At 46.8% G+C, this 27691-nt stretch overlaps 1 protein-coding gene across 1 annotated transcript; it reads left to right on the top strand.

Annotated features, from left to right (window-relative positions):
- The first annotated feature begins 1629 nt into the window (after positions 1-1629).
- Positions 1630-27691, top strand: LOC114583620 (arachidonate 12-lipoxygenase, 12R-type-like). The gene is made up of 14 exons (XM_077916857.1): positions 1630-1779; positions 7939-8143; positions 9360-9444; positions 10506-10628; positions 12132-12235; positions 12979-13151; positions 16945-17088; positions 18200-18403; positions 19435-19521; positions 21174-21343; positions 22217-22338; positions 22969-23069; positions 23951-24121; positions 27244-27691. The coding sequence occupies exons 1-14, from the start codon at positions 1630-1632 to the stop codon at positions 27421-27423; spliced, it is 2019 nt and encodes a 672-aa protein (XP_077772983.1). The 3' UTR covers positions 27424-27691.

Genomic DNA, 27691 nt, shown 5'->3' with positions numbered 1-27691 from the left:
AAAAGTAATGGGAAATGTGTGTGCGTCTTATGGAGCGAATGCAGGCTGCGCAGCTATTACAGAAGCCAGAACTGCGCAGTTTATTTCCTTGACATCTGGTGGGATGGCGTTCCACAGGGCAGGTGCCACCACCAAGAAGGCCCTCTGCCTGGTTCCCTGTAACTTCACTTCTAGAAAGCAGGGAACAGCCAGAAGGCCCTTGGAGCTGGACCTCAGTGAACGACGGGGGTGGAGACGCTCCTTCAGATATACTGGGCCGAGGCTGTCACTGCTTCTAACTCTCTGCAGGCAACCCACAATTTGCACCGGGTGGGGGGCATTCTGGGTTACTGCACACTTGCGTGAAATCACGTGAAATTGAAACACCCTGTTCTGCCCTTTTAGTGACGTCTTTTATGACATCTGCAGGTCACTTCTGGGTTTGGCGATTGTGCACAGATCAGTTGCACTTAAAGCGGGGCCAGCCTGTTCTCTAAACTCTGGCTTTTTCTGTTGAGGGAGGGGCCCCACCCATTTGTCATCTGGCGCAGAATCCTTTTGATCCTTTGTTCTCTTAATGGCCCACCACCCGGCACTTGGCCAAATGTTAGCCACTTGTTCGATCCAGGAATTAGAGTTGCCTGGCTTATGTTTTAACACTCCAGACTTTGAATTCTAACACTTGCTGAATCCGGGGTTTATAGGAGTCCAGCATGCACAAGCTCAATTTTTTTTTTACAGGAGATTGAACATTATGTTATAGAGAAGATCCCTTACCCCACTTTTATACTATCTTGTGCTTTAAAGAAATGTAGCGTGAATCCTGAAATACTGTTCAGGGAGGGAGGAGAGTCCGTTTATATTCATTCAATCCATATAATTTTTGTAACACATTTTGGGAGGGGAATTTAAATAAACGATGTGTTGATTAAAATAAGTAAGTAGAAGATTAAGAAGACTATCTTCTGTAAAGTATTAGACATGGCGACGCAGATCTTGCTCGATGGCAGAGTTGGCAGTGAAGTCCTTCGAAGTGGAAGGAGGCCCAGTTTTGGTTTCGGACTGGATTAGTGCTGCAGCATAACAGGCAGCTGACCTGGCAACTTTGGGCATTATCCTGGCAACCCAGCAGTTGGTATCGCATGCTATGAACCCAGCCAACCAGATTACGCAGCATGGTATGCTTGCTTTCGAAAGCCTGCGAGAATTCCCCATGTCAAGATTGCAGAGCCAAAGATAATCCTTCCAGGTGAGGAGTCCTCTGGTGTTGTCATAATTTGTCACCAATTAGTTTTTTTTAAATCTTTCCTGCAGATAAATGGAAGCCGGCTTTGCCTGCAGCCCCCGGTCTCGAACCCAAGATCTCCCAGCATCTGATAAAGTTCCTGCAAAGTGAAACATCCCACCCACCTGCATGAACCTGCACCTGTCCCAGGTGAGCATGCGTGGGAGTCAGGAGGGGCCGACTCATGTTCACTCACAAATTCTCTTCCAAGCGTCACCCTGCAAGGCGGAGCAGTGGGGGAACTGGCTGGGCTTCTCCTTTGAACAGCTACCCTCTGGGCGGGAAGCAGGCGGAGGAAGGGGGAGAATAAAAACCTCGCTGGCTTTCGTCAAGGTTTCTGGAAAAGTCCCGCAGCTGCAGCCTCCATGGCTACTACCTACAAAATCCGGGTTGCCACAGGCAATTACCTGTGTGCAGGGACCATGGATTCGATCTCCATCACTTTGGTGGGGTCTCGAGGGGAGAGCCCCCAAACCCAGCTGGATAAATGCGGCAAAGACTTTTCGCCCGGAGAGGTGAGTGCTTTGGATTTTCGGAATCCTGCCTAGCTCAGCATTGTCTACACAGATTTCAGCAGGATTTTAGCTCAGCCCTAATTTTTCATTTCAGTTCAGTTTTAATTCATCTACAGCCTTTCTATGTTACTATACACAAGGCGGTTCACAGCAACAAAATATACAGCATAGATCGCACACCTTATAATCATCTGATCCAATACAAAAAGTCATAACGAAACGTAACTTTAAAATGAAATGAAATAAAGTAATACATGATAACCTATTAGGGATGTGGGTGGCGCTGTGCCTATCACTTGCCGATCAGAAGGTCAGCGGTTCGAATCCCTGCAACGGGGTGAGCTCCCGTTGCTCAGTCCCTGCTCTTGCCAACCTAGCAGTTCGAAAGCACATCACTTGCAAGTAGATAAATAGGTACCACTCTGGCGGGAAGGTCGATGGCGTTTCCGTGCGCTGCTCTGGTTCGCCAGAAGCAGCTCAGTCATGCTTGCCACATGACCCAGAAGCTATTTATTGGCTCCCTCGGCCAATAAAGCGAGATGAGCGCCGCAACCCCAGAGTCGGCCACGACTGGACCTAATGGTCAGGGGTCCCTTTACCTAATAACCTACTAGAATATAATAGTGCACGATAAAATTATCTCGAAACATCAAACAGAATTTTAGCAATGACAATAAACAATGGAATTTTGGCAGGACGAGCTACAGGAGGAAGAATTTGAAATAACAACGGCCTTCAGGTTGGGCAGAAGGCAAGGCAAAAAGCCCAGGGATTGTCTGATTACACTGAGATCTAAAGAAGAAAGGGACAAAATACTGGACTTACACTACCACAAGGCTCTAGAAATTCAGAACTGTCAAGTTCAGATCTTTAAAGACATCCCTAAATATATTTTGGAGGTGAGGGCCTTCTACAAAGACCTGGTTTACCTGCTGAAGAAGAATAATATACCTTTCAGGTGGGAGTTCCCACAAGGACTGTCTTTTAACTACACAGGGAAGAAGATTAAAATAAAAACAATCCAAGATAAAGAACTTTTTTTGGAAAGATACCAGGAGGGTCTGCAGAAAGGAGTAATAGAAACAACAGGAGACAAAGAATCGACAGATATTGCAAATCTTTCATTTGGATTACTACCACCATCGGAGGAGGAACAAAAACTTGGAGCAGTTGGAGGAATAGGTACATAGCAGCACAATGTCTCTGCAACTTCTTAGCTGGAATTGTAATGGTTTGAACCTTCCCCGAAAAAGACGCCAAGTCTTCCATATTTTGAAGAGAGAGCAATTGGACTTAATATGTTTACAAGAAACGCATGTGACTAGGATACACAGGAAATTACTTGTAAACAAGAGACTTGGACAAGAATTTATTTCATCAGACAAGGTCAAAAAAAGAGGTGTCGTGATTTATGCAAAGGAAAAATTGGCCCCTAAAATGATATTTAAAGACGAACAAGGAAGATATCTGGCAATAGAAATACAAGTCCAAGGAGAAAAATTTTTGATATTGGGAATATATGCACCAAATGAAGGGAAGGCGGAATTTTTTAAGAAGTTGCATGAGACTTTAATGGACTATTTGGACTTTAAAATCATAATGATGGGAGACATGAATGGAGTTGTCTCCACTAACATGGACAAGGCACAGAGACAAATAATTTCTAATGATGGAAGACTACCAAAGACTTTTTTTGAAATGACTGAAACACTGGACCTGATTGATATTTGGAGAGTGAAGAACCCTCTGGAGAGAGAGGGAACTTTTTTCTCTGAAGCAAAAATGACATGGACAAGGATCGACCAAATTTGGGTAACTAGTAGCATGGCTTCAAAGATAAAAAAAGCAGAAATCTGCCCAAAGACTTGCTCCGACCATAATGCTGTAAAGATGGAGATGAAATTAACAACAACTGGAACCTTCAGATGGAGGATGAACGACGCCCTATTCAGAGATGAAGAGATTTATAAGAAGGCCCAAAAAACTTTGAAAGACTATTTTGAGATAAATTTGAGAACAGAGGTGGAGAAAAGAATAATATGGGACGCAAGTAAGGCCGTGATGCGAGGTTTCCTGATACAACAAAACTCTATAAAGAGGAAAAAGCAGAATGAGAGGAAAGAAAAACTTTTGGAAAAGATAAAAGAAGGTGAGAAGAAATTGAGGTCTAAACCAAAGTCTCATGAGATTTTGAGAGAAATAAAGTATTACCAGACGCAATACATGGAATTGATGAATCAAGAGATAGAATGGAAAATAAAGCAAATGAGACAAAGAACATTTGAATCGGCAGATAAATGTGGGAAACTTCTGTCATGGCAACTGAAAAAGAGACAAAAACTGAACACTGTGACAAGTTTGGAAATGGATGGAAAAATTATTCATAAACCAAATGAGATAAGCAACTGTTTCCAAAGCTTTTTCAGGAAACTATATACACAGGGGCCAATTGATGAGCGGGAAATAGAAGAATTTATTAAGAAGTATGGATTACCAAAGATCTCAGATCAAAGCAAAATGATTTTGAATGAGAAAATATCAGAGCAAGAAATAGAGGGCGCCATTCAGAATATGCAGTTGGGAAAATCTCCAGGACCAGACGGCCTAACGGCTAGATACTATAAGGCATTGAAGGAATGGATAATACAACCACTGAAGGAGGTTTGCAATGAAATTTTGGAAGGGAAAAAGGCACCTGAATCGTGGGAAGAAGCTTTTATCTCACTTATACCGAAAACAGAGACTGAAAAGAACCAGGTTAAAAACTACCGCCCTATATCATTACTTAACGTGGATTACAAAATTTTTGCAGACATTTTAGCAAAAAGATTGAAAAGAGTACTGACTGAGGAGATTCATAAGGACCAAACAGGCTTTCTCCCAGGGAGACATATGTCAGACAATGTCAGGAACATTATAGACATTTTGGAACTGCTGGAAGTGAACATTAACAGAAAGGCGGTGCTGATCTTTGTGGACGCGGAGAAAGCCTTTGATAATATTAGTTGGACCTTTATGAAGAAGAATCTCCAAGGTATGGGGGTAGGCCAAGGTTTTGAAAACGGTATAGGTGCTATATATTCTAAGCAAAAAGCAAAGTTGATTGTGAACAATGTGGTTACGGAAGAAATACTCATAGAAAAAGGTACACGACAGGGGTGCCCAATATCTCCCTTACTTTTTATAACAGTCCTGGAGGTCTTGTTAAACATGATTAGAGGGGACCAATTGGTTAAAGGGATTCAGGTCGGAGCCAAAAACTACAAACTAAGGGCATTCGCAGATGACCTTGTATTGACTTTACAACAGCCAGATACTAGTACTAAAAGAGTATTAGAACTAATTGAGATATTTGGTCAAGTGGCAGGATTTAAATTGAATAAGCAAAAAACTAAAGTGTTGGAGAAAAATCTAACATTGGCAGAAAAAGAGAAGTTTCAAAGTGAAACAGGTTTAGCAATAACAAAAAAGGTGAAGTACCTGGGTGTGAATCTGACTTCTAAAAATGCGAATTTGTTTAAAGATAACTATGATAAATGTTGGACAGAGGTGAAGAAAGATCTAGAAATATGGTCAAGGTTGAAACTTTCCTTGTTAGGCCGAATTGCTGTTATTAAGATGAATGTATTGCCTAGAATGTTGTTTTTATTCCAGACACTCCAGATCCTGGACAAAATGGACTGTTTTAAGAAGTGGCAAAAAGACATATCAAAATTTGTCTGGCAGGGCAAAAAGCCCAGAATAAACTTTAAGATTTTAACTGATGCAAAAGATAGAGGGGGGTTTGCCCTGCCGGACCTGAGACTTTACTATGAATCGGCAGCGTTTTGCTGGCTGAAACAATGGCTGCTTCTTGAGAATACAGACATTTTGGATTTGGAAGGGTACGATAACAGATTTGGCTGGCATGCTTATATATGGTATGACAAGGTAAAAATGCATAAAGGTTTTAAAAACCATATTGTTAGGAAAGCACTATACAATGTTTGGATAAGATATAAAGATTTACTGGAAAGTAAAACTCCCAGGTGGCTATCACCAATGGAGGCTAAAGAGACAAAAAAACTTAATATGGAGTCCAAATGGCCAAAATACTGTGAAATCTTAGAGCAAGATGGTGAAAGGGTCAAATTACAGAGTTATGATAAATTAAGGTCTAAAGTACGAGACTGGTTGCACTACCTTCAGATAAATGAGGTATTTAAACAAGACAGGAAAATAGGTTTTCAGAAGGAGAGGTCGAAATTAGAAACAGAACTGTTAGAACCCAATACTAAGAACCTGTCAAGAATGTACAATTTGCTGCTGAAATGGAATACACAAGATGAAACAGTAAAATCAGTTATGATCAAATGGGCACAAGATATAGGTCATGACATTATGTTTGATGACTGGGAAAGGTTATGGAACACTGGTGTTAGATTTACGGCTTGTAATGCTTTAAGAGAAAACATAATGAAAATGATCTATAGATGGTATATGACTCCAGTCAAATTGGCAAAAATTTACCATTTGCCCAATAATAAATGTTGGAAATGTAATGAGATTGAGGGTACTTTCTATCACCTTTGGTGGACCTGCCCGAAGATTAAAGCCTACTGGGAAATGATCTATAATGAAATTAAAAAGGTCCTTAAATGGACATTCCCTAAAAAACCAGAGGCTTTTCTCCTGGGCATGGTGGGCCAATTGGTGCCAAGGAAGGACAGAACTTTTTTCATGTATGCTACCACAGCAGCAAGAATTCTTCTGGCAAAGTATTGGAAGACGCAGCAGCTACCTACTCTGGAAGAATGGCAAGCGAAGGTGATCGATTACATGGGAATGGCAGAGATGACCGGCAGAATCCGAGACCAGGGGAGTGAGACAGTGGAAGAAGACTGGAAGAAATTTAAAATATACCTTAAAAATTGTTGTAACATTGAGGAGTGCTGAGATGCTATGGTGTTAAGAAACAGAGAATTGCAGCTGTATATCATAAATTTAAGGGAATTACAATGAAGATGAATTAATTAATTAAATGGAGGGTTGCTGATAAAAGGGAAAAATAAGGATGCAGAAAAAGGGGGGTATGGGGAAGTCCGGGAAACAAGGTGAAGGAAAATGAGTTTATGAAATTATACATGTTTATTTGTGTGTATGTTTTGTTTTGTTTTGTTGTTGGTATATAATACATGTTTGGAAAATTAATAAAAAATTATTTAAAAAAAAAAAAAAAATGAATTTACCAGCAACATGATTCCCTTAAATTAAATGTTTGGGATTTTAAAAATACATTTGTTCAGTTTACAGTGGCATTTTCCTGTGCATGCAAGGTTGTATAAAATGCTGCAGTGCAATTAAAGCAATTACTGTAATTGTGCACTTCAGCTAGTATGTTAGGAAACTGGGTACAGTGCAGATTAATAAATGCTGTTTTTAAAGCTCTGCAAAAAAAAAAAAAAAAAAAAAAAAAAAAAAAAGACAATAAACAATGATCAATACAAAGGACTGAAAGGCGCAATGCATAAAATACCACGGTACGTGCAAAACTATGTAAAAGGATCAAATTGAGAAACAAAGGCAACATACAAAATGATTATTTTTAAAAAACTATGAACACCACTTCTCCCTTCCCAGCTGCTCCTGCTGTTCTGATAGCCTAGCGATGGGCTAAACCTTCGTGAAGATGCAGTTGATGGGGTGAGCGGGTGGAGGGAGAAACTCAGAACTGATTTATTGTGTGCAGAACACTTTTGGGTTGGGTTAACTCTCAGGCTTACTGCCGGAATCCTTTAAGAAAGTCCTGTGTCCTTTTACCGAAGGGGAAGGCGGTTGCGAAAACACCGCCTTCTTTGCATTTCACAGCCTCTTCCGGTTGCCATGATGCCTTAAACCATGGGTAGGCAAGCTAAGGCCCAGGGGCCGGATCCGGCCCAATCGCCTTCTAAATCCGGCCTGCGGACGGTCCGGGAATCAGCGTGTTTCTACATGAGTAGAATGTGTCCTTTTATTTAAAATGCATCGCTGGGTTATTTGTGGGGAACAGGAATTCGTTCATTCCCCCCCCCCCTTCAAAATATAGTCCGGCCCCCCACAAGGTCTGAAGGACAGTGGACCAGCCCCCTGCTGAAGAGGTTTGCTGACCCCTGCCTTAAACTCTCCCATTCTGCTCCTTAGGTGGGTGAATATGTGGTCCAAAGCGAACAGGACTTGGGCCCCATCCTGCTGGTCCGGCTCCACAAGGAGAAGTACAGCATCTTCCCCCAGACAAACTGGAACTGCAGCTATGTTGAAGTGGCCGCCCCCCAGGGAGAGACATATCGCTTCCCCTGCTACCAGTGGCTTGTGGGGTACCAGACCCTCGAGCTCAGAGAAGGGGCAGGTGAGAGACCTTGTCTGGCTTTCTGGTATTTCCACAGAAGGGAAGGAGCGACGCTTTTCTGGCTTGGCGTATCACACCCAAGACTTCCTCGTGGCCAAAGGCTCCGTGCTGCCACAGCCACCCACTCCATGAAGGATATATACAGTGGTACCTCAGGTTACAGACGCTTCAGGTTACAGACTCCGCTAACCCAGAAATAGTGCCTCAGGTTAAGAACTTTGCTTCAGGATGAGAACAGAAATCGTGCTCCGGCAGCGCGGCGGCAGCAGGAGGCCCCATTAGCTAAAGTGATGCTTCAGGTTAAGAACAGTTTCAGGTTAGGAACGGACCTCCGGAACGAATTACTGTATTTTTCGCTCCATAAGACGCACTTTCCCCCTCCTAAAATGTAAGGGGAAATGTGTGTGTGTCTTATGGAGCGAATGCAGGGGGGAGGCAGGCAGGAAAAGCCCCCAAGAGCCGCACACAAGCTCCGCACGGCTCTTGCGGGCTTTTCCCCAGGAGGGAGAAGGGACTGACGTGGCCAGTCAATCCCGTTTCCCTCCTCGTGTAAAAGCCTGCAGGAGTCGTGTGCTCCTTAAAGGCTGCGCGGCTCCTGTGGGCTTTTCTACGAGGTGGGGGAATTCCCCCACCTCCCGCAAAAGCAGGGAGAAGGTCCCTGAGCTGCTCTTTGGGGCTGTGTGTGGGGGCTAACCGGGCTTCCCCCTCCAGCCGCGAGAAGATCTGAGCTGGGGGGGGGGGGATAATATTTTTTCCCTTGATTATTTCCCCCTCTGAAAACTAGGTGCGCCTTATGGTCAGGTGCACCTTATGGAGCGAAAAATACAGTAAGTACTTAACCCAAGGTACCACTGTATATATTTCATTGTAATTATGATTATTATTTACTCGCTCTTTAGCCAAAAAGGCTCCAGCTGCGGCTTACGAGGTCTGTGGCAAGGTAGTATCTGCCCTGAGGCTGACAATCTGAAAGTCATGACACAAAAGGAAAAAGCAATGGGGAGGGAAGAGGAAGGGAAGCAAGCTCAGGCTTGAGTTCTGGAAGTCCTTATTCGAATTACGGTAGATCTCTGGTTCTCCAAAGACAGGGCTGTGGCCTCAAAGCTGCCCCTGGGTTCAGAGGGATGGAGCCAGGTTGCCAGAGAAAGCCCCGCCCTGCGATCTTTCCTCTCCCCCAAAACTCTCTTTCCATTTCGTCCGCCTCTCTCCCCTCCAGCCAAAACCGTTTGCATGGACAAGGAGAACGAGCTGCTCTTACAACATCGGAGAGATGAGCTGAGAGCGAAGCGACAGGCCTACAGGTGAGCAGATTTTATGGCTAGCTCATCTGAATGGGCCAGGAGTCGGCTGCAGGGACGAGGCAATCTGTCAACATTGGGTTCTCTCAGGGCAGCACCACATTGTACAATTTAAAGCACATTTCATACATGGCTTCCCCCAAAGAGCGCATGCAGAATTTACCATATTTTTTGCTCTATACGATGCACCCAACCATAGGACACACCTTGTTTTAGAGGGGGAGAACAAGAAAAAAAATATCTCCCCCTCTCTGCTCAGTGCCCCTTCAGCGAAGCGGCAGGAGAAATTGAGCCCCTTCCATTTCTCGTCCCGCTTGGCTGAAGGGGCGCTGCGCAGCTCTCCCTCTCTGCTGAAGCCAGGAGAGTCTTGCTCTCCCAGCTTCAGCGAAAGCAACACGTAGCCTCTGGAGCGCGGGGGGAGCACTCCCTCTGCGCTTCGGAGGCTTCGCGTTGCTATCACTGAAGCCAAGGAGCCTGCATTCGCTCTGTAGGACGCACACACATTTCCCCTTAATTTTTGGAGGGGGAAAAGTGCGTCCTATAGAGCGAAAAATACGGTAGGTTCCCGAGAATCTCAGCAACTTCCTAGTCCTCATGGTTGGCGTAATATGCTTGGCAGTGTGAAATCTCAGGAGCCGAATAAGATTTCAGGGCGCTCCCTGAACCATACATTTGAAGCACTTCCTGCAAAGGCAAGGGTGCTGAGAATTGTAGCTCAGTGAGGGGGAACTATAGTTCCCAGGGTTCTTTGGGAGAAGTCGTGTGTGTTGAATCTATGGTGTGGCTCTCCCCAGAGTTTCTCATTTTCCCCATCTTTAGTTTTCCACATTTCCAGATCACTTTGGGGGGGCTTTTTCTAAGTCCCTGTGAAAACTGAGCAGCATTTTACTGCAAAATTCCCTATACTCGTTTTTTTAAAGCACTTTTGAGTAACGCACACAGTTCTGCAAGCAATTTTCATCAGATATAATGCACATTTGTATTTTTGCTTTGACGTTGATTTTTATGCAGTTTCCCCCCATTTATGGATTTTTGCAAACATTTATGTTTATTTGTTGGGGCAGATATAAAGAATATCAACCCGGCTGGCCTCAATGCCTAGATGTTGACTGCGTTGACAATTTGCATCCAAACGATCAGTATTCCTGCCGCCGATACAGTGCCTTTCGGGTGCAAATGGTGGCTTCGTAAGTATCTGTTGAGACATGGGTGGCAGAGGCGGGAGCTGGAGGAGGGATGAGAGAGTTCCCCAGGATCTGAACTGGTGCAAAAATTCTGGTTCAACCGTTTTGATCATAGCAAATTTCTCGCCCTGACCTGGCCACTGTGATCCACGCGACGGTCACCTCCAGACTGGATTATTGTAACTCGCGCTATGTGGGGCTGCCCTTGAGACTGACCCAGAAACTCCAGCGGGTGCAGAATGCCGCAGCGTGACTCCATACGGGGTCCTCGCTGCGAGATCACATTTACCCGGTGCTATACCAGCTGTACTGGCTCCCGGTGGAGAACAGGATCAGGTTTAAGGTGCTGGTTTTAACCTTCAAATGGGACGCGGGTGGCGCTGTGGGTTAAACCACAGAGCCTAGGACTTGCCGATCAGAAGGTCGGCGGTTCAAATCCTCGCGACGGGGTGAGCTCCCGTTGCTCGGTCCCAGCTCCTGCCAACCTAGCAGTTCGAAAGCACGTCAAAGTGCAAGTAGATAAATAGGTACCGCTCCGGCAGGAAGGTAAACGGCGTTTCCGTGTGCTGCTCTGGTTCGTCAGAAGCGGCTTAGTCATGCTGGCCACATGACCCGGAAGCTGTACGCCGGCTCCCTCGGCCAATAAAGCGAGATGAGCGCCGCAACCCCAGAGTCGGTCATGACTGGACCTAATGGTCAGGGGTAGCTTTACCTTTAACCTTCAAAGCCCTATACGGCCTAAGACCCTCGTACCTATGGGACCGCCTCTCCTGGTATGCCCCTCGGAGGAACTTACGGTCTTCAAACAAAAACATCTTGGAGGTCCCAGGCCACAGGGAGGTTAGGCTGGCCTCAACCAGAGCCAGGGCTTTTTCGGCTGTGGCTCCGATCTGGTGCAACGCTCTGCCACAAGAGACTAGGGCCCTGCGGGACTTGACATCTTTCTGCAGGGCCTGCAAGACAGAGCTGTTCCACCAGGCCTTTGGCCAAGGCACAGCCTGACCCCCTCCTTTGGCAATCCTCACAGAACTCTAGCCCAATGGTTGCCATTAATCTGATTTGAATGAATTTTATAATGAAATGATTTTAGAATGTTTTATCATTTTACTGTTGTTAGCCACTCTGAGCCCGGTTTTGGCTGGGGAGGGCAGGATATAAATAAAAATTATTATTATTATTATTATTATTATTATTATTATTATTATTATTTGATTTTAAATGTACCGACAAGGGAACAACTGTGGATTGGCAAGAATGTGCCTGTGTGTGGAATAAGCTGTGGAAGTATAAAATTCCCAGCCTTTTTGCCATTGAGGCTTGTAGAGCAGACAGGAACTCAACAGGTGAAGTTCCTCCCTATCATGCTTATCTATGCTGTGGGAAGTATCTATGCTGTAGCTGTTTTATTTCTGCCAGTCATTTTGTGGGGGGCAGAAGCAAGGGGAGCTTTGGAGACCCAGTTTCGACCACTCTTCAATACGCTTTATTTTCCTTTCTGAATGCCAGAGAAGTTGAGCTGAAGCTGAAGGGCTTGCTGGATTGTAAGAATTCTTGGCGGAAACTGGATGATGTACGGAGGGCTTTTTGGTTTTATCGATCCCCTGTTTCAGGTCAGTATCTTCATAAAGACAGCAAGTTCCTCTGGCTGAGATTCCCAGGAGCCTAAATTCTGCACCTGCTACCATAGTCTAAGCCTTTTTCTGTGGCCACACAGAATCCTGCCATACATGCAGACCTATTAGACCCACTCGGTCTCGGTCCAGTATACCTGAAGGAGCGTCTCCACCCCCATCGTTCAGCCCCCCTAAGGTCCAGCTCTGAGGGCCTTTGGCGGTTCCCTCCCTGCAAGAAGCCAAGTTGCAGGGAACCAGGCAGAGGGCCTTCTCGGTGGTGGCGCCCGCCCTGTGGAACACCCACCCACCAGATGTCAAAGAGAAAAATAACTACCAAACTTTTAGAAGACATCTAAAAGCAGCCCTGTTTAGGGAAGCTTTTAACGTTTAATAGGTTATTGTATTTTAGTGTTTTGTTGGAAGCCGCCCAGAGTGGCTGGGGGGACCCAGCCAGATGGGTGGGGTATAAATAATAAATTGTTGTTATTATTATTATTATTATTATTATTATTATTATTATTATTATTATTATTATTATTCAAATCCCTCTGTCTCCTGGAGGCTGGTCTCGGCTGCCTCGGCTGTATTATTACTTTATGGATGGGAGGAACTGAAGACTGAAGGACTTTTGCGGTTCATCCCATCTGCCCCCACCTCTGAATAAAGGCCTCCTCTAGCACACCCACCAAAGGAAATCTGCCCTCTCTGATACCTTACCGAGGACATCTCTGTGTCCCCAGAATATGTCAGCACGCACTGGGACGAAGATGCTTTCTTTGGGTACCAGTATCTCAACGGAGTGAATCCCGTCGTCATCCGGCGCTGCACCGAGATCCCAGCCAATTTCCCCGTCACACGTGAGATGGTTGCCAAATCCTTGGAGAAGCACACAACCCTGGAGGAGGAGCTGAAGGTAAGAAGACAGGGCAGGCCCCCACCTTCCAAACACAGCCTCACAGAGTCCTCAGCTGCCATCAGGGATGCCCTTCGCTCTATCCTCTCCCTTTGTTCCTTTTTCGTGAATTGTTGAGCCCGCTCTGCTTTTGCTGCTCGTTCTCTTCCGCAATTTTGATGCTCTTTCGCAAGATTCCGTAACTGTCACTCAAAGCTTTGGTTGTTTGCATAGTCTCCAATAATTTCACGTAGTTTTGCTACAGACTTGGGATGGATGAGTCAATGGAAAGAAGATACAATTTATATTATTAGACAGGCAGCCACTTTTCTTTTCTTTTCAAAATAATTTTTATTAATTTTCCGATACTATAATCTTTATTGTCATTGTCCCATACAGAACAACGAAACTGAAAAAAATCTACATCAGACATTCAAAAGCCAACAAGCCTGCTACCCCAGATATCCCAGCCTGGTTAACCCCCTAAAAACTCTGATACCCCATAATTAAATACAACATACTCCCACAGAGACTACCTTACGCTGCGTTTAAAACCAAAATCGCATTTGGATAGAAACTGTTTCTCAGGCAGCTAGTCCTAGTCTTTATAACCCTGTCCCTTCTTCCAGAAGGCAGAAGCTGAAAGAGATCATTTCCGGGGTGTGCACTATCCTGCGCTATCTCTGCCGCTTTCTTATGGCACCTGGAAGCGTAGATTTGATCCAAGGTGGGAAGAGGGCATCCAGTTATTCTCTCCGCAGTCTTTACAACCCTGGACAGCGTTGTTTTTCCCCTGACCGTGCAGCTCCCAAACCACACACACAGACCATAAGTTAATACACTAATACAATTTGAATATACAGTGGTACCTCGGGTTAAGTACTTAATTCGTTCCGGAGGTCCGTTCTTAACCTGAAACTGTTCTTAACCTGAAGCACCACTTTAGCTAATGGGGCCTCCTGCTGCCGCTGCGCCACCAGAGCACGATTTCTGTTCTCATCCTGAAGCAAAGTTCTTAACCTGAAGCACGGTTTCTGGGTTAGCGGAGTCTGTAACCTGAAGCGTATGTAACCTGAGGTACCACTGTATATAATTACATCATTATTTCCACTTGACCTCTTTGGCTCTTTCGAGCCTATCGACTTCCTCCCCCCCCCCCCCCACCTCTTGGCTTTCAAAGTAAACCTTTATATCACAGCATTTTATATATCTGCGGGCCCACGCACCAAACCTGTCCTTGGGCCCCTCCACCCCCTACAAAGGAAGAGACCTGACAACAAGGTATGGGTTCGAATTGGCCACAACTTTATTGAATTCAGATGTAGGCAACCTGGAAATGGCCCTGGAAGGTATTGCTCTCAACCCCAAAGGGGGCTGAGGGAGACAGTTGCAATGTGAGGGGACTGCAACTGTGAACTTACACAGTGCGCCCACGCACAGCACCAGATTGGGAGTTTGATCTACTTGCTGCCTCTCTAGGGTCAGGGACTCCCACAAACACCCTTTAACACAGCCTTTCTCAACCTGTGGATCCTGTAGGAGTATAGCATCTAGATCAAGGGAAGTAATAGTGCCCCTGTATTCTGCTCTGGTCAGACCTCACCTGGAGTACTGTGTCCAGTTCTGGGCACCACAGTTCAAGAAGGACACTGACAAACTGGAACGTGTCCAGAGGAGGGCAACCAAAATGGTCAAAGGCCTGGAAACGATGCCTTATGAGGAACGGCTAAGGGAGCTGGGCATGTTTAGCCTGGAGAAGAGGAGGTTAAGGGGTGATATGATAGCCATGTTCAAATATGTAAAAGGAGGTCATATAGAGGAGGGAGAAAGGTTGTTTTCTGCTGCTCCAGAGAAGCGGACACAGAGCATTAGCGGACTTCCTAAACATTAGGAAGAACTTCCTGACAGTAAGAGCTGTTTGACAGTGGAATTTGCTGCCAAGGAGTGTGGTGGAGTCTCCTTCTTTGGAGGTCTTTAAGCAGAGGCTTGACAACCATATGTCAGGAGTGCTCTGATGGTGTTTCCTGCTTGGCAGGGGGTTGGACTCAATGGCCCTTGTGGTCTATTCCAACTCTATGATTCTATTCTATTCTATCCCCAGATGTTGTTGAACTACAACTCCCATCACCCCTAGCTAGCAAGGCCAGAGCTCAGGGATGATGGGAGTTGTAGTCCAACAACATCTGGGGACCTACAGGTTGAGAACCGCTGCTTTAACGGGACCTGCAAAAACGCCGCCACATGGGGGGTGCATGAGATGCCCCCCCTTTCACTCGAAGATAAAGGATAACTAACAAGGCCTGTGAGTCTTGGCCGGGGACCGGCCCCTAAATGTACTCCCAGGCCACACCCCCACCGGCAGCCCATTGGCCTACCAGGTGGGGGGGAAGCCCGCAGTTACCTGGTGGATGGCACCTGGCCAGGTGGCACTGCTCAGGGCCGCAAACTCCACCCACCTGTTGGGAAGGGGTGAGAGGAAATTTCCAGTTCTAATAAGACATCACAAAATACCTCAAAGTTTAAATAAATATAGAAACACATATTTTTTAGATGTCCTTTTTATGTTGAGGTTCGTAGAGACACCATTGATCCTTTGCTGAAGAGGCTTGCCGATCTTTCAGACAAGTCTAAACTTAATTTTCTCCTCTTAAGCAAAGATCATAAGACGACCTGGCTGGTAGCCAGATTCTGCGCCCAGATTTGTAGGCATATATCATCCTCTAGAATAAAATAGCTTACTAGGGAAATGCTGAAGTTGCCCTTTGGGACGCCTCGGGGTCAATTTCTTATGGTAGCCCAAATCTCAGTTGTACGGGTGTATGTATATAGCTCAATTTTAACTCATGAGCTATTGCTGCAATCTCTTCTGCTTGTATATTTTATCTTTATGAACGCTGTTTTTCTTGTGTTGTGTTATGTGAGCTGGTCTTTGACCGTAATAAATTATCTATCTATCTAAATATAGAAAGGTAAACAATTTATCATCACAAATCTTCAGATAACCCTACTAGTGTTGTTAATTGCTTACAACGATCTTTCAAATATCGTATAAATTTACTCCAGTCCTTTTGGAATACTTGATCGTGCTGGTTTCAGATTTTCTCCGTCAGCTTTGCCAGTTCCGCAAAGTCCATCGTTTTCATCTTCTACTCTTCTTTCGTTGGTATTTCTTGCTGTTTCCATTTTGGGGCTAAAAGGGTTCTTGCCACTGTTATTGCATACATGAACAGTCTTTTATCTTCCCTTGGTATCTGTTCACCCACTATACCCACTAGAAAGGCTTCTGGGTTTTTTTAACAAAAGTGGTTTTGAACATTTTCTTTAACTCATTATATATCGTTTCCCAGGAAGCCTTTACTGGATAGATGCCATTTTTCATTTTGGAGGTGTATTATTGTCCTACCTCACCCCTCCATCCTATTAATGGCAGGCTTTGACTTACAGAGGGGACGCGGGTGGCGCTGTGGGTTAAACCACAGAGCCTAGGGCTTGCCGATCAGAAGGTCAGCAGTTCGAATGCCCGCAACAGGGTGAGCTCCCGTTGCTCGGTCCCTGCTCCTGTCAACCTAGCAGTTCGAAAGCACGTCAATTGCAAGTAGATAAATAGGTACCACTCCAGCAGGAAGGTAAACGGCGTTTCCGTGCTGCTCTGGTTCGCCAGAAGCGACTTAGTCATGCTGGCCACATGACTTGGAAGCTGTACGCCGGCTCCCTCGGCCAGTAAAGCGAGATGAGCACCGCAACCCCAGAGTGGGCCACGATTGGACCTAATGGTCAGGGGTCCCTTTACCTTTACCTTTACCTTGACTTACAGAAGGGCACCATCTTCCTCATCGACTGCCAGATTCTGGAAGGCGTCCCGGCCGCCAAACTGAACGGTTCCCTCCAGCATATCTCCGCTCCTCTCTGCCTCCTGCACTCGACTCCCCTGGGGGAAATGATCCCTATTGCCATCCAGGTAACACCCGTCTCCCTCTGGGGTGGCAAATTCCACTAAGCCCCCCACCCCTCGGAGCTGGAGGGATTAATTTTCTTCCTCACCCTCTTTCTTCCACCCCACCCCCTTGTACCCCACCCCACCACAACACTCAGGCTCTTCTGTTATTTCAGTTCCGACGAAACATCCCAGAGCAATTAACAATAAAAACAGATATTTTTTTTAAAGAAAAGGATGATTTCAAATCGAGGGCAGAGTGGGACTGGAATCGTTGCTTCAAAAGGCGTGTTGAGAAAAGTAGACATGTTCGTTTCAATGGGTCTGTCCCGAGTAGGGCTTAGTTGACTACAACGCTTTGGTTTACTAGCAGGGGTCAGCAAACTTTTTCAGCAGGGGGCCGGTCCACTGTCCCTCAGACCTTGTGGGGGGCCGGACTGTATTCTGGGGGAAAATATATGATGAATTCCTATGCCCCACAAATAAACCAGAGATGTGTTTTAAATAAAAGGACACATTCTACTCATGGAAAAACACACTGATTCCCGGACCGTCCGGGGGCCAGATTTAGAAGGTGATTGGGCTGGATTCGGCCCCCGGGCCTTAGTTTGCCTACCCATGGTTTAGAGCAAACTTTTTTCAACGAGGGCCAGATTTGATGAAGTGAAGGGCCATGAGAGTTGTTGAACTTTTTTAAGGGTTGAAGTCATTGAGGTTTTTGGGATTTTACCCCTGGAAATAAACTGCCACAGGGGCCAGATTAAACCGATTAGGCCCCCGAAACGGACTTTGGACATGCCTGGTTTAGAGGAAAAAGATTCCTGGCTTTGTGCCGTTGCCTCATGGACGGGGGCCTGGTGGGGGAATAGTTTCGTACAGCTCAGAAGTGCAAACATATTCCTACAGAAGCCTGCCTGCAAAAAAATATGGGTTTACTCCCTGTTGACCTGCGACACCATTTTTACTTCCCTCTCAAGCATAGCTGTCAACTTTTCCCTTTTCTTGCGAGGAATCCTATTCGGAATAAGGGGATTTCCCTTTAAAAAAGGGAAATGTTGACAGCTGTGCTCCCAAGGGACTAGTAACTTGCTCTCGAAAAACAACGACAGCCTCAACAATGCTTTTCTGTTTCCAGCTCACCCAGCAACCCGGACCAGAGAGCCCTGTCTTCTTGCCCACCGATTCGGAGTGGGACTGGGCGCTGGCAAAGCTCTGGGTGCGAAACAGCACTTTCCACATCCACGAGGTGCTCACCCACCTACTGCACACCCACCTGGTGGTGGAAGTCTTCCTGCTGGCCACCCTGCGGCAACTGCCCATGTGCCACCCGGTGCACAAGGTGGGTGTGGGTTGCAGGGAGGGCCGGCTCTGCCGTTGGGCAGCGTGAGGTGGCTGCCTCAGGCGGCACATTCTGAGAGGCGGTGGTGCCCCATAGCTCTTCCTCCCGAGCTCCCTGGCCCTCTCCTTGGAGAAGAGAGCTGTGTCGCACACCTCTAGGTAAAGGGACCTGAAATATACTCAGAGTCGAGTGTGGATTTCATGCTCTTTATTCAGCTCATAGTGGTGAGGAGGAATGGAAGTTCCCCCAGAATGTCTGCTTTATATACATTATTTACACAATGGGCCCCACGTGATTGGCTAATTCCGGGATTCACCTGTAGGCCAATCAGGTTGCAGATTCACTTCCACCTGGAGCTGGATTGGGTGGCTCCTGTGGACCAATCAGACTGCTGCATTCTGAATCCTATTGTTCTAGGACCAATCAGACTGCTGCATTCTGAATCCTATTGTTCTAGGACCAATCAGACTGCTGCCTTTTGGATCCTATTCAACCCAGTACATAACAGGACCCCTGACCGTTAAATCCAGTCGCGGACGACTCTGGGGTTGCGGCGCTCATCTCGCTTTACTGGCCGAGGGAGCCGGCGTTTGTCCACAGACAGTTTTTCCGGGTCATGTGACCAGGATGACTAAGCCGCTTCTGGTGAAACTAGAGGAGCGCATGGAAACACCATTTACCTTCCCACTGGAGTGGTACCTATTTATCTACTTGCAATTTGACGTGCTTTCGAACTGCTAGGTTGGCAGGAGCAGGGACCGAGCAACGGGAGCTCACCCCGTCGCGGGGATTTGAACCGCCGACCTTCCGATCAGCAAGCCCTAGGCTCTGTGGTTTAACCCACAGCGCCACCCGCGTTGGGGTCCCTTACAATTCTGCAATTCTATGAAAATATTTGTGGAGGGTGGATATACCCAGAGTTGGCCTGAGCAAGGTTTGGGGAAGGGGATGATCTCACCACTCCTTTGGGCTTCCCCTGCCCTATGTGACCTCCTTTCTCTGACCTTGTTTTATTTCTCTCTCACCTGCAGCTGTTAATCCCACACTTCAGATATACGCTCCATATCAACGTCCTGGGAAGGGGGAACCTCTTTGCTCCAGGGGGCCTCATAGACCTGGTAAGCGCGGATTTGCTTAACCCTTAGTAGTCTGATCCTTGGGGCAGTTGCCCACGATGAAGACTTTGCCCCACATATGGGAAATAAACTGTTAATAATAATAATAATAATAATAATAATAATAATAATAATAATAATATATTATTTATACCCTGCCCATCTGGCTGGGTTTCCCCAGCCACTCTGGGCGGCTCCCAACAGAACATTAAAAACACGATAAAACATAAAACTGTATTCTGCTCTGGTCAGACCTCACCTGGAGTACTGTGTCCAGTTCTGGGCACCACAGTTCAAGAAGGACACTGACAAACTGGAACGTGTCCAGAGGAAGGCAACCAAAATGGTCAAAGGCCTGGAAACGATGCCTTATGAGGAACGGCTAAGGGAGCTGGGCATGTTTAGCCTGGAGAAGAGGAGGTTAAGGGGTGATATGATAGCCATGTTCAAATATATAAAAGGGTGTCATATAGAGGAGGGAGAAAGGTTGTTTTCTGCTGCTCCAGAGAAGCGGACACGGAGCAATGGATCCAAACCACAAGAAAGAAGATTCCACCTAAACATTAGGAAGAACTTCCTGACAGTAAGAGCTGTTCGACAGTGGAATTGGCTGCCAAGGAGTGTGGTGGAGTCTCCTTCTTTGGAGGTCTTTAAGCAGAGGCTTGACAACCATATGTCAGGAGTGCTCTGATGGTGTTTCCTGCTTGGCAGGGGGTTGGACTCGATGGCCCTTGTGGTCTATTCCAACTCTAGGATTCTATGATTCTATGATCAAACATTAAAAACATCCCTAAACAGGGCTGCCTTCAGATGGCTTCTAAAAGTCAGAGAGTTGTTTATTTCCTTGACATCTGGTGGGAGGGCGTTCCACAGGGCGGGCACCACCACCAGAAGGCCCTCTGCCTGGTTACCTGCAAGCTCACTTCTCGCAGGGAGGGAACCGCTAGAAGGCCCTCAGAGCTGGACCTCCGTGTCCAGGCTGAACGATGGGGGTGGAATATGCACAGCTTGCAGACTTAACATAGAATAAGAGAACAAGAAGAACATATATTTAGAGAAGATTGGAAAGCGTTTATTGAATATATGGGAAATAACTGTGTACAGCTGAAAACGCTGGCAGCATTGAGATAAATTCAACAGCGCAAATAAGTTTTGATGGATGTAATAATGGAAGACTGAATGGTATAGTTTTTGTAGGTTATGCAGGGTTTTTTGATATGTAACATGAACCATGAAAAGAGAAGAAGGGAAGTAATTGATATCTTAAGGATGTAAGAAAGAGTACTTTAAACTGTAAAACAGAAAATTTAATAAAAAAATTATATACCAAAAAAAACCATAACTTTGGAATCCCCTGCCTTAAGCAGGTGCTTTCCTGTTTCTGAGCTCAGCAGCTTACCTGCTCCACATACCATCCAACTTTTTCAGACCCCAAACTGGGACATGTGTCTTCCGGGATGCTCTCCCAAGAGATTCTCGCGACCTGCACCTCTCTACCCCTCCCAGGTGCTTTTTAAGCGCAAGAGCGCCCAAAACGGCTGCCATGATCTCTCATGAAAAAAACGAGATGTCCCTTTTTCCCAGGGCACTTGGCAGCTTTGCATCTGCTCCACCGTGCTACAAGCTCCTCAAAAAGGGCCTTTTCTCCCTCCCAGGCCATGGCCACGGGCTTCCACGGTCTGTCACACCTGCTGGCTAAAGGTCTTTCGACGCTGACGTATTCCACCCTCTGCCTCCCCGACGATCTCCGGGAGAGGGGGCTTGAGTCGCTCCCCGGCTACTACTACAAGGAGGACGGCATGAAGCTCTGGGAAGCCATCGAGAGGTGCGATCCTGGCTCCGGGAGGGCGGAGAGGGACAAAGCGGAAAGCGAGGGCTAGCCAGTACGTTTCTGAGCACAATTCAAAGCACAATTCACTCCTTCCCAAGTCTAGGAATTCCAGGATTTGAAGAGATGGGCTGGAGGTCTGCCTCTGCAGCCCTCCCAGTGTCCCCAGCAGGAAGGCTTATAATAATAATAATAATAATAATAATAATAATAATAATAATAATAATATAATTTATTATTTATACCCCGCCCATCTGGCTGGGTTTCCCTAGCCACTCTGGGCGGCTTCCAACCAAGTATTACAGTAGTCTGTTAAACATTAAAAGCTTCCCTAAAGAGCCTTCAGATGTCTTCTAAAAGTCTGGTAGTTGTTCTTCTCTTTGACATCTGGTGGGAGGGTGTTCCACAGGGCGGGTGCCACCACCGAGAAGGCCCTCAGCCTGGTTCCCTGTAACTTGGCTTCTCGCAGGGAGGAAACCGCCAGAAGACCCTCGGCGCTAGACCTCAGTGTCCGGGCTGAACGATGGGGGTGGAGACGCTCCTTCAGGTCTACTGGGCCTTTGAGGCCATTTAGGGCTTTCAAGGTCAGCACCAACACTTTGAATTGTGCTCGGGAAAATACTGGGAGCCAATGCAGGTCTTTCGGGACCGGTGTTATATGGTCTTGGTGGCCGCTCCCAGTCACCAATCTAGCTGCCGCCTTCTAGTCTAGCATGCCACAGTCATTCTTTGCCAGCTGGGGACTGATGGGAGTTGTAATCCCACACCTCCAGAGGCCAACAGATTGGGCCACGAGAGAAGCCATTTTCTCCTCCTGCGCCCTCACCGGCCACTGCCACTGATTTTTCCCTTCTCCTCTCATTGCTACAGCTTTGTGAAGGGCATTGTCCATCTCTACTACAAAAGTGACGGTTCTGTCAAGGAGGACCCTGAGCTCCAGGCCTGGGTGGCTGAGATTTTCGACAAGTGCTTTTTCCATCGAGAGTCCTCTGGTAAGATCTGCTTCCCGCGTCCTCTTCATCGCGAGCTACAAAAATGGCCGTCGAACCCTGAATCGCCTCATGCTGCAACCACCTCTGGGCATAGCTGTCAACCGTCCCTTATCTGGCGGGAAAGTCCCTTATCCCAGTGCCGTGTTCCGCTGCCGTCCCTTATTGATGATGTCCCTTAAATTTCCCAGGTTTCAAAGGAAGCATCTCCTCTCCTTCCCTCCCTGCCGGCCAGGGAGGAGGGAGGCTCCAACTGGGTTGCTTGGCTGCGTTGCTCACCCAATAAGGAGTCTGAGAACGACTGGGGGGTGGAGCTTGCATGCCTTGTGCCCATCAAATCGGCCGCGTTGCCTGGGGACTCGCCTTTGCTCAGCGCTTCCCAGCAGAGAGGGGACGGTGGTTTTCCTTGCTGCATCCCCTTTGCCGGGTTGCTGCGCTGTGGGAACCACCACTTGAGGCTTCCTTTGGCTGCTGGTTGACTAAAATCCCTTATTTTGGCTACTGATCCCTTATTTTTGAGGCTGCTGGTCCCTTATTTTCAAATCTGTAAGTTGACAGCTATGCGTCTGGGGGAGGTTGGTGGGGTCAGTTGTGTGGGGTGGCATCTTGACCCCGATTTTGCTCTCCTTCCAGGCTTCCCTGAGCAACTAAAAACCATTGCCCAGCTCACCAAATACCTCACCATGGTAATATTCACCTGCTCCATCCGCCATGCCAGCGTCAACAACGGCCAGGTTGGGGTCTTCATCTTTCTCCTGTTCTTTAACTCTGTGGAATGCAAATGATTGCATAGAGAGGGAGAGGAGAGGGAGAATTGTGTGTATGTGAGAGAGGGGGTGGGTCAGAACAGCATTTCTTATCCTCATGGAAGGGGACGCGGGTGGCGCTGTGGTCTAAACCACTGAGCCTCTTGGGCTTGCCGATCGGAAGGTCGGCGGTTCGAATCCCCGCAATGGGGTGAGCTCCTATTGCTCTGTCCCGGCTCCTGCCAACCTAGCAGTTTGAAAGCATACCAGCACAAGTAGATAAGTAGGTACCTCTGTGGCGGGAAGGTAAATGGCATTTCCGTGCGTAGTGGTACTCCTCACAGTGTCCCGTTGCACCAGAAGCGGTTTAGTCCTGCTGGCCACATGACCCGGAATGCTGTCTGTGGACAAACGCCGGCTCCCTCGGCCTGCAAGCGAGATGAGCGCCACAACCCCATAGTCACCTTTGACTGGACATAACTGTCCAGGGGTCCTTTACCTTTACCTATCCTCAAGCTCCTCAGATGTCATTGGACTCCAGTTCCCACCAGCCACAACCACCACAGCCAATGTACAGGTGAAACAGGAGTGGTCTCCAATAACATCTGGAGGGCACCAGGTTGGGGAGGAGTGGTAGACAATTCTGAACCAGGTGGGCGAAGGGATGGCATCTGTATATGGCAGCTTCCAGTGCTGGTTCCCCAGCCTCACCCAATGGAGAATCTCCCTCCTTCCTCTGAGATTTAATCCCAGCGAACATCCTCTGTGGATCTCTCAGGTGACTCATCTCCCCAGGCAGAGGCGGAGGAAGGGTCCCAGGGGCCTTTTGACCACCCAGGGCCCTCTAACCTCCAGCTCTTCTTCTCCAGTTTGACTTTGGCGCCTGGATGCCCAACTACCCCTCCTCCATGAGGAAGCCACCCCCAAAAATCAAGGGCAGGGCAACTTTCGAGAGCGTCCTGGAGACTTTGCCGGACGTCGGCACCACCTGTAACACTTTGCTGCTCCTTGGGCTGCTTAGCAAAGAACCGGAGGATAGGGTAAGAGGAAGATGGAAGGGACATTGATGGAGGGTGTTTATTGGGTTGTTATTTTGATTATATGTGTTGTGGTTTTATGTTTTGATTTTGTTCGGTGAACCGCCCTGAGACCTCCGGCTATAGGGCAGTATATAAATTCAATACAGTGGTACCTCGGGTTACATACGCTTCAGGTTACATACGCTTCAGGTTACAGACTCTGCTAACTCAGAAATAGTACTTCAGGTTAAGAACTTCAGGATGAGAACAGAAATCGTGCTCTGGCGGCACGGCAGCAGCAGGAGGCCCCATCAGCTAAAGTGGTGCTTCAGGTTAAGAACAGTTTCGGGTTAAGTACGGACCTCCGGAACGAATTAAGTACTTTACCTGAGGTACCACTGTAAATCAATCATCATCATCAGGGGTCAGCAGACTTTTTCAGCAGGGGGCCGATCCACTCTCCCTCAGACCTTGTGGAGGGCCGGACTATATTTTTGGGGGAGAAATGAACGAATTCCTATGCCCCACAAATAACCCAGAGATGCATTTTAAATAAAAGGGCACATTCTACTCATGTAAAAACACACGGATTCCCGGACCGCCTGTGGGCTGGATTTAGAAGGCAATTGGGCCGGATCCGGCCCCCGGGCCTTAGTTTGCCTACCCATGATCATCATCATCATGGAATCTTGGAATTGTCGAGTTGGAAGGGACCCAAGGGTCATCTAGTCCAACCCCCCCCCCCCGCAATGTGGGAATCTCAACTAAAGCATCCATGACAGATGGCCATCTCCTTTTTATCACAGCACAGCCAGAGCAAGAAAAGGTGTATACTGTATTCTGCTACAAAGCAACCAAAGGGCCAACCTGAACGAGACAGTGTCGAGTAGTGGTTAGCGTTGGACTAACTCAGCGATGAGGCTCCCTTGGTGAAGTTGGGCTAGTCATTCGGCCTGGCCTACCTTGCAAACTTGTTGTTAGGGTAAAAATGTGTTGAGGAGAAACCATGTATGCAGCTGCCATTAGCCCCTTGGAGGAAAAAGGGGGGGTGAAGGGTGGGATTCAATTAAGTTTTACTCATTGAAATAACTGCACACAGTTATTCGGTTCAGCGAATCTGCTCTGAGGAAAACTTAGTTCAATACAACCCTAAATGTAATAATATTAGGAATGTTGGGAGTATTAGACTCAGTTCACATGTATCGGCAAAACTACCTAATTCACACTTTTTTGGGGGGTGGGGAACACAAATCGAAATGCAACCATCCGTTGGAAGTTGTATTTCCCTGAATTTTGCAATGCGATCCTCTAGCCCAGTGTTTCCCAACCTTGGGCCTCCAGCTGTTTTTGGACTACAACTCCCATCATCCCTAGCTAGCAAGACCAGTGGTCAGGGATGATGGGAATTGTAGTTCAAAAATAGCTGGAGGCCCAAGGTTGGGAAACACTGCTCTAGCCAAGCAAGCTGTTACAAAAATACAACACAATCATGTGAAAAATTGTATATGAGGCAAAATTTCACACAAAGAGTTTATATCAGGAGAAATCCGCACCGAAATGCTGATTAATTTTCACGAGGAATTGCTTTTTTATTTTTTTATTTTGATACTTTTGCAAATTCGTGGAAATGTGAATAACTGAATTTTAGAATGGCAAAATGAGAAACTGAGAAAAACCAAAGCCGACAGATTCGCCCATCACTAAGTAATATAATCTGAAATTCATTTTATTTATTTAACAAATCTTAACACGCGGCTTAGTAGAACAAAACACCTCTAAGCAATTTATTGTTTTCCTATAAAGTGGTTCAATTACTGCTCTGAATTTTATTGTGTTATTATCTTCCTTAGCCTTTGTTGCTGCTGCATCACGCTCCTGACTCATGTTAAGCTTGCGGTCTATTAAGACCCCTAGTTCCTTTTCACATGGTCTATACTTTTGTATAGGGTGGGGGTAGAGGGCATTGGGGATGAGTTTATGTGGGATGTAATCCACTGGGAGCAGTCAAGTACAACATTCCTTGTTTTCCTAGAGCGGACATGCAAGGGAATGTTTGGTCCAGCCAGTCGAAACTTCCTGTTCCTCTTGGCCTGGAGCATCCTTCCTTGCACATAGGACTAGTGGGTGGGCATGGCCTTTCCTGACCTGGTAAAAGGACAAGGCATGCTGCCATTCTCCCTCTTTTCCATCTTCTTTTCATCCTGAGAAAGTTTGTAACTTTAAGCCTTAAGCCTGCCTTCAGGGATCACAATGTGCGCTGCCTGATAATGAGTAAACTTTCTTCTTATTGCTTATGAATATGACGGTGGTGTCTTTATTCTTTTAGGAGGGATTCAAGGGGTTGTTGTTGTTGTTGAGTCGTTAAGTCGTGTCCAACTCTTCATGGCCCCCTGGACCAGAGCACACCAGGCCCTCCTGTCTTCCACTGCCTCCCGCAGTTTGGTCAAACTCATGCTGCTAGCTTCGAGAACACTGTCCCACCATCTCGTCCTCTGTCATCCCCTTCTCCTTGCGCCCTCCATCTTCCCCAACATCAGGGTCTTTTCCAGGGAGTCTTCTCTTCTCATGAGGTGGCCAAAGTCTTGGAGCCTCAGCTTCAGGATCTGTCCTTCCAGTGAGCACTCAGGGCTGATTTCCTTCAGAATGGAGAGGTTTGATCTTCTTGCAGTCCATGGGACTCTCAAGAGTCTCCTCCAGCACCATAATTCAAAAGCATCAATTCTTCGACCATCAGCCTTCTTTATGGTCCAGCTCTCACTTCCACACATCACTACTGAGAAAACCATAGCTTTAACTATACAGACCTTTGTCAGCAAGGTGATATCTCTGCTTTTTAAGATACTGTCTTGTCTTACCAAGCAAATATTAGAACACATTTCAATCTGGACAAGCCAGATTGAATTGCGTATTGTCTTAAGAAACTCACACTAGTTTGCAACTAGCTTTCTGCTGTGTAAAGGGGACTGCACTCTGCTGTGTAAAGGAACTTGCTAATGCAAATTAGGAAGGATGTTAATAAACAATATAGCCTCTCCTGCCACCCTGAACATGCCCACAGTTTATAGCACCAAGGGGGCAATGGCCCCCAAAGGTTGGGAAACACCTTTTCTAGAACCTCACCCTCGTTTCTTGTCTCCCTCCAGAGACCGCTTGGGTGCTATCCTGATGAACATTTCACAGAAGAGGAGCCGAAGGAGGTAATTGCAGCTTTCCAGAACCGCCTGGCCCAGATCTCCATGGAAATTGAGGAGCGGAACCGGAGGCTGCCTCTGCCGTACCACTATCTCAACCCCCCGGAAGTAGAAAACAGCACGTCCATCTGAGCACAGCTGTCTCCCAGCCTGCTCTGCAAAGAGGCGCCTTGAAGACTATGGTTCCCAAAAGCCAGAAACCCAGGGATGCCCTATGGACCTGCCACTCCCCATAGCGTTGAAACGTTGAACCTCCAAGTTGGGCTTTCAGGCCTGATGCTTACAAGGGTGACCAGATCAGGCAGGAGAGTGGAGCTGTCCATCTTTTCCAGCTCTATTTTGTACGGCATTCACTACTGGTTGCTCCTGAAACTGCTCACCTGCTCCTCCAAACACCCCC

Source organism: Podarcis muralis, chromosome 13, assembly GCF_964188315.1.
Source record: "Podarcis muralis chromosome 13, rPodMur119.hap1.1, whole genome shotgun sequence".
Taxonomy (NCBI): domain Eukaryota; kingdom Metazoa; phylum Chordata; class Lepidosauria; order Squamata; family Lacertidae; genus Podarcis; species Podarcis muralis.
Note: the sequence above shows the minus strand (reverse complement) of the source record. Positions and strands in the feature narration are given on the sequence as shown.

Bases quoted from the DNA above. Each gene is read 5' to 3' on its own strand.
- LOC114583620 (XM_077916857.1), top strand. From the start codon at position 1,630: ATGGCTACTACCTACAAAATCCGGGTTGCCACAGGCAATTACCTGTGT. The intron at 8,144-9,359 runs GTGAGAGACCTT...TCTCCCCTCCAG, and splicing joins CGAGCTCAGAGAAGGGGCAG to CCAAAACCGTTTGCATGGAC. The intron at 10,629-12,131 runs GTAAGTATCTGT...TCTGAATGCCAG, and splicing joins CGGGTGCAAATGGTGGCTTC to AGAAGTTGAGCTGAAGCTGA.